Below are 6,532 nucleotides of genomic sequence, written 5' to 3'. Positions count from 1 at the left end.
TAGAACGTATGGATGATCTGATAGCATAATGACTCCGACGGCACAGAGGCATAAAAAAGCGATTGTGCTTACACCCAAAAGGACTCTACCACGCATGTAGTACATTAACTGAGCAAAACTGTTATGTAATAGTGTGACAAAGAGAACGTAGGATGTGTAATTGATGGGAAATAATTTAAATAGTGGTTTGTAGCTTACATTTGATATTGAAATGATAAGATAGAATGAGTAAATGCATTTTAAAAGACTGCTCCTGAAATGCTTTCTTTCTGCTCTGTCCAGTTTGCTTTTCACTCACCTGTAAAAGACCATCTCTCTTTCCAGCTGGCTCCATGTCATTATAGAAGCATGCTGCAAAAAAAGCAAGACACATTGAAAAGAGCCAAATGTGGATTTACTGTCCGTTAAATGAAAACCAGCATCCAAAAACACCACACCAGCTGCTTCACGATGGTAGAGTGGAGCTCTTTATCCATGGTCCAGGCTTCTGGCCTGGAGGCGAGCTGCGCTAGAATCCCCCCAGCAAAGTAACGGACCTCCACATCTACCTGGGAGTCCCGCAGGAGGCTGAGGATGTGCTCCACCAGGCCCTCCTCCATCAGGTCAGCCTGCAGCTGCTCCACCTCTGCTATGTTGTTCTGTGACACCGTGTGAAAAATGACAGCAGCAACGACGGCAATAATGATGTGGAACTGTTTTGTCAGAATCAGAAACAGGTTTGTTGCCAAATACAGTACCAGTCAAAAGTTTGGACACACTTGTTCTAACTGTATTAAGCCTGGGAACATTTGCAAAAAAAAAATCAGAGTAATTTTTATCTTGGTAGATATTCTCCTGCACATATGACATTAAGATGATTTTTTTGTGTGCGTGTAAACAAGTTATAGCACAGAGCACATAATCAACAATATAAAAACACATTTATACCTATTAACGCCACATTCACACATACTGAACCTACCAGAAGGCCAAGAATTTTCTGCTGAATTGAAGGCTCATTGTAATAGGACTGCAACACAAAAGACATATAGCATAAAAAGAAAAATGGTTGGTGTGTCTGTGACCCTCTATGTAAATGAATTCCTCTACATCAGCGTATTTTTGGGCTCCTCTACCTCCAGAACCTCCTCGTACAGCTCCAGGCCCTGGCACTTGATGAAGTTGCAAGCGGCGGCAGGCATCTCATCCGTCAGGTTCCATAGAGCACTCAGGGCAAACTTCAGAGTGGAGTCCGCCACCCCCACCATGGCCTTCTGCTGCACAATAGCAAGCAGCTGCTGTTAGTTGGAGCCAAGGAACAGAGAAAACATGAGACAATAGGGATGATTTAAGGGGCAGTAAGAATAAAAATAAGACAATATAGAGTTTTGTAAACATATTACAATACAATAAATAAAAATAACCTAAGTATAGAGAGCAGCTTGATTACATGGACAAAGAAAGATATAGAAAGGTGACTGAATAATGGATTAACAGTAAACTGAGATGGACGAATGCAGGGAGCAGTGAGGTGACAGTGAGTGTATACAGGAGGTAATGGAAAATATAGCAGGTGAGAAAGACATGCAGATCTACTGCTAAGCTGGGAGTACTGTGTGAGTTGCAAACTAAATACTCAGAAAGTGTAAATGTACCTTCATAATAAAGATGTCCTTGTTGAGCTGAGTGCTCTCCTCTGTGGACAACTGTGGGTAAAACAAAAACATAAGCGCTTCGTTGAATTCTATCCATTTTTTCTAAATGTCAAACTGTAAAAGCTTTATCCCACAGGAAATTTGGCCCCATTTAACTGGACTAGATGAAAGTATAAAGCTGGCTGTTGAAACTAGCGCCACAGAGGCATGGAACTAACAGGTGCCATTAGATTTCCCTGCAGCAGACTAATGCACATTAAGTGAGCGGCATCTTGACCTTGGATACCAGAATGGATATGACAGCCACAGCCATCCTCTGAAGGGTCGGATTCTCGTGGCTGCTCAGCAAGTTAATCACCAGCGTGGCTGCTAAATACCTGAACCATGATCACAGTGTGGATAGAAGGAACACAGTATTACAAAAATATACCAAAAGGTGTGGAGACATGTTTTGGGAAAAGCTGAGTTGCTTTGGCAAGTACTTTTCAAGGAAAAACATATTTTAGCTGGGTCACAGCTGGATTCTTGTCTACTGCTCATACGCCATATTATAAGTGATTGAAAGTAATCTTACTTGTCAAAAGGGACATCCTGAAGGATGTACTCACTGCAGAGCGCCAGCAGACAGTTTTTCTGCACCTGGAGAGATGGAAAGAGAACTGAAAAAACATATGGGTGTAAGTAGATATATGAGTATATGGAGTATTGAGGAACAAGTGCATATACAGTACGTCTGAAGCTGGCAGAATGGAAGCTAAAACCAAATGCAACATTTAGAGCAGCAAATATTCAGTCAAAATCTGATGATCAGCTGGTAGCAAAAGAACCATTCTGTTCCACAGTTTGTCACATTGTGCCTTTGAGTAACTACACGATACCATGGGTGTGTAATCTGAGACGCTGAGCGGATCTCCTGACCTGCTGGTGGTTGGGGAAGGTCTTCATGGCATGCAGCAGCTGGGTGACAGTGCGGCTGAGTAGGCTGACAGGGAGAGCCTCTGCCAGGTCCTGTGTGGTCAGGTTGAATACACATGCTGTGGCCACCAGGTGAACGTGCAGGGAGGTGGGGTGGCTCCACATCCCACTCAGCACCAGCTACAGGAAACAGGATTCATAATCACATCAGCAGCGGTTTGTGTTTGTGGACTGTTTCTTTCAGACTGGAAAGAACTCACAGTCATCTATTAGGGTATTAGCCTTAATTGTTGCTGCGTCGTTCTTTCTGTTGACTTGTATAGTGGCAGCTATAACTATTTCAATTTCCTTGTTGGGATTAATAAAGTAGTTTGCTGGCTGTCTGTGTGCCTAATGTGTAACCTTCCCACCTCCTAAAACTACCCACCAAGCCAGTGGAAATGGAGTCACACTGTACTATAAAGCTCTACAAGAAACAGCCTCATTACCACTAATCACATCCAAGTGCTGTAATTTTATTGTCAAGTTATAAGACATTTTAAATTTAGCTGTACTGAGCTTGGGCAAACTACTGTGTGTCTTACAAAGAGATTCAGATACAAAAAACATTTCAATCAAATTCTCCTGTGAAGATTTCTCAGGTACTTTAAGCACAGCTGGATGTTCTCACTATGAAGACAATGTCTCTTGTATATGATATTGTAAATTATATACTGTGAATTTCTGTGTTTGCCTATGCTTATATTGTATGTCTATTCTTGTGTAGAGGTCTTTTTTATTTTGACCTCATAAAGGATAAACTAACAAGTTAATTAGCTAGTTAAATAGTTGCCTTGATAGACATTGTTTTAGCTGTGTTTAATGGCCAAGATTAGGGCTGCAACTAATGATTATTATCATTAACAACTAATCTTATTATCAATTAATTAAAAACAGCAAATCCTCATATCAGAGAAGCTGAAACCAGAAAATGCTTAATTGAAACGAATTAATTGATTATCTGTTCATTTTCTTTCTGTTGCCTAATCGATCAATCACCTTATCATCCCTAGTTGAGATGTCCGCTGTGATGAGAATGCAGTCAATGAACGCAGTAGACCGCACCCACATACCTTTAGCATATCTGGTCGTGGTTTGTCAGTGTCTGTGGTTAGACGGTAGAGATGGACAAGGGCCTCTCGTGTGAAGCATTCCCGTTCTCTGTACCTTCTCAGGGCCTCACACACCTGGTTCTCATTAGCCTCTCCAGTTAGCTGAACACATACAGCAGACCAGCAGTGTCGGAGAGACAGGAAATGTAGTGGGAATATTCAGTAAATACAAAAAGGAGCCTCAGGGCAAATTCAAATGAGAAACTTATGTGCAAGTCAGGCTGATGTGCCTACCTACTGTACAACATTCTCACATTTCAAAAACTACAGTATAACATCAACTCTGTGCCCGATGCTGGCACTTACTTTTAGGTTTTTCTGCGAAGAAAGAACTTCACAGGTGCTAACCCCAGTGGCTAACAGGCCCAGGAAGACTAGCCCACTCCTGGCCTCCACAAATGCTCGCACTGCCTCTTCAGTGACTTTCTTCCGCCCGGAGATATCCAGAGAAACAAGTGAAGGCAGGATCTGGGGACCTCCCTCAAGAAACTGTCGCACTGTCTCATTCGCATCTGTCCCATCACTGTCATCCACAGCAAAGTGGTCATCTGAGAAGTCCAGATGCCTGAGAGCATGAAGCTGCCTGAAGACAAAGAGTAACCTGGCAGGTGACATATCCAGCCGCCATAGTCTGTGGGCAGTTAAAGATCTAAGGGTGTTCTTGCACTCAAGGAGGGCCGTGAGGTGGGAGATGGGACTGCAGGAGATATCCAGAGACTCCAGCTGAGGGAGAGTGCAGATATCCTCAAGGACAGAATCAGTCAGCTCTGTATTTGCAATGCTGAGTGTCCTCAGGCTCTGCAAAGAGCTGAAGCCAACTCGGATCCCTCCATCCTCCTTCAGAGTACCCCAGTCCAGGTGTAGCCCATTCAGGGACAACCTCTGCAGGCTGGATCTGCACTCTGGGTTGGAGGCCAGGCCTGAGATGATGTTAGCCCCAGTGAGGCCACTGGAGACCCAGGAGGCATCAAGTTCCTGGAGCCGGTGAGGACAAAGAGCCAGGGAGAAAGCTTCTGCAGATAGTGGACAGCAGCGGATGGAGGCTCGACGAAGGCGGAGCTCTTTGCAATTTCGGAAAATCCCAACAGTTGTGTCATTCAATATCCCTTGTAGGGAATAACAAACAGAGTGATGGTGGCAGCAGTTTAACATTTTAATTCAGCCTGGTAAACTGTACCCTTCTTAGTACACTGTGAAATAATAAACCATGTGATGAGGGGCTAAGTTAGGGCTAATGATTTTCTGACACTGTGATTAACCTTTGTTTACACAGGAAGCTGTTAACTGACTGAAGGTCAAAGGTAAATCACATTTGTCACGGAGTGATTTTACTTGTCTCTTTTCTAAAACCTGCCACACAACTATCACCACTTTGTAGATATACTGTAGTTTCCCTCAACTGATGATACTGATGTTGTTAGAGCATTTTCTGTCACTCTGACCTACCTTGCGCTGCCATCTTTTGCAGTAGTTGGTCAGCCATCTCCTGTGGGAAGAGTGGGGCCCTGATGAGGCACAGAGAGCCATCTGCTCGCCTGCTGCACAGAGCGTTCAGACTGCGGCACACCTGAGCCAAGCAGAGGTCGCACAGTGCCTGGGGACCCTCAGCATCCTGCAACACATCCAGGAGTCGTACTACTGGGTAATTACATATCTCACTTTAGGTATGTAATGGTTTCAAAGAGTACATTTAACCAATTTACAAAAAAGAACATTACATGGTATATATTTTTAAAAACACACACGCAAACAAACAAATTTGGATGAAACAACTCAACAGTATAACTATCATATGAATTATTATACTGATTCTGAGGTGTACAGGTTATAATACATTTATGAAGTAATGTCCTAAACATGTTTTTGTTGTTGTTGTTTTGGGGGTTTGCCTGTTTTTGCTTCTGGTTGTTCACATTAAATATTCAGTTACATTTTATTTGTATAACGGCACAGTCACAGCAAAAGTCATCTCAGGGTACTTTACATAGTAAGGTCTAGACATTTTTATCATCATTATTATTATTGATAAAAACCCAACAAATCCCCTATGAGCAAGCACTCGGCGACAGTGTTGAAGAAAAACTCCCCATAACGCACGAAACCACCCGGAATACGTTGGTAAAGCGCATGTTGGCCCTGACATTTGTCTAGGCTTCATCCTCGGGGCTCAACAAATCCAGTGACACAGGATCTCTCAGCAGGAGTCTAATTTTATCCTCGACAGATGAAACACCACATACAAGCAAAGCCCGTTTAAATCACCTAATCTACCGGGTCTCTGTAGGGTGAAGTGGAGAAAAGCATCTGGTGCTTCAGCGCTGCGTATAAACCAGGCACCTGTCACTGACACCAAGTGCGCAAAAATAAAACACCTGCAACATTTCACAGAAGGGGACGGGGTCAAACTCACCATGTCTGAAAAGTAAACAACAGTCGACACGGGGGAAAAAACAATGACGTTAGCAAGTCATTCGGCGAAATTTAAATAAGGATACGTCATTATTTATATCCACTCTCCCCTATAACAAACAAAAGTTGTGAAATACTCTGCTTTGATTTCTGTCGCAGCTGCTCACCGTTCTGCGGCACGTGGTCAGCTGACCTACGCTGACCGCTTCCTATTGGTCAGTCAGCGTGACGTAACCGAGGGTTGTTTGGAGTTATAATAGCTTTTTTGTTTATGCTAATACAATTACTAATCTATTAGCGTTACCTCTTTAAACTCCTATGTGTCTGTATATATACTGTACATTTACCTATTTATCTGCGGTACTTTTCTTGCACCTCACTATTTTACCTGTAACAACTGTGAAGGCAATAAACTGGTCTTGC

At 43.0% G+C, this 6,532-nt stretch overlaps 1 protein-coding gene across 3 annotated transcripts in view; it reads right to left on the bottom strand.

The window, feature by feature from the left end:
• LOC109970673 (protein zyg-11 homolog) overlaps positions 1–6,292 on the bottom strand; it is a 9,480-nt gene extending 3,188 nt beyond the window's left edge. The window contains exons 1-13 of one of the 3 annotated variants that reach the window (XM_020618397.1): positions 6,277–6,292; positions 6,111–6,115; positions 5,147–5,312; positions 4,007–4,806; positions 3,662–3,802; positions 2,553–2,729; positions 2,209–2,273; positions 1,912–2,011; positions 1,635–1,685; positions 1,116–1,277; positions 962–1,009; positions 438–638; positions 299–351 (exon numbers count right to left, since the gene is read on the bottom strand). In XM_020618397.1, the coding sequence (XP_020474053.1) occupies positions 299–351; positions 438–638; positions 962–1,009; positions 1,116–1,277; positions 1,635–1,685; positions 1,912–2,011; positions 2,209–2,273; positions 2,553–2,729; positions 3,662–3,802; positions 4,007–4,806; positions 5,147–5,312; positions 6,111–6,113 (1,967 nt within the window). In that variant the 5' untranslated portion in view covers positions 6,114–6,115; positions 6,277–6,292. Of the gene's footprint in view, positions 1–298; positions 352–437; positions 639–961; positions 1,010–1,115; positions 1,278–1,634; positions 1,686–1,911; positions 2,012–2,208; positions 2,274–2,552; positions 2,730–3,661; positions 3,803–4,006; positions 4,807–5,146; positions 5,313–6,110 lie in introns of all 3 variants that reach the window. The other 2 variants (XM_020618398.1, XM_020618399.1) reach the window with 2 other exon arrangements.
• Positions 6,293–6,532: the final 240 nt, after the last annotated feature.

This window comes from Monopterus albus, unplaced genomic scaffold (genome assembly GCF_001952655.1).
Source record: "Monopterus albus unplaced genomic scaffold, M_albus_1.0 scaffold204.1, whole genome shotgun sequence".
Taxonomy (NCBI): Eukaryota; Metazoa; Chordata; class Actinopteri; order Synbranchiformes; family Synbranchidae; genus Monopterus; species Monopterus albus.
Note: the sequence above shows the minus strand (reverse complement) of the source record. Positions and strands in the feature narration are given on the sequence as shown.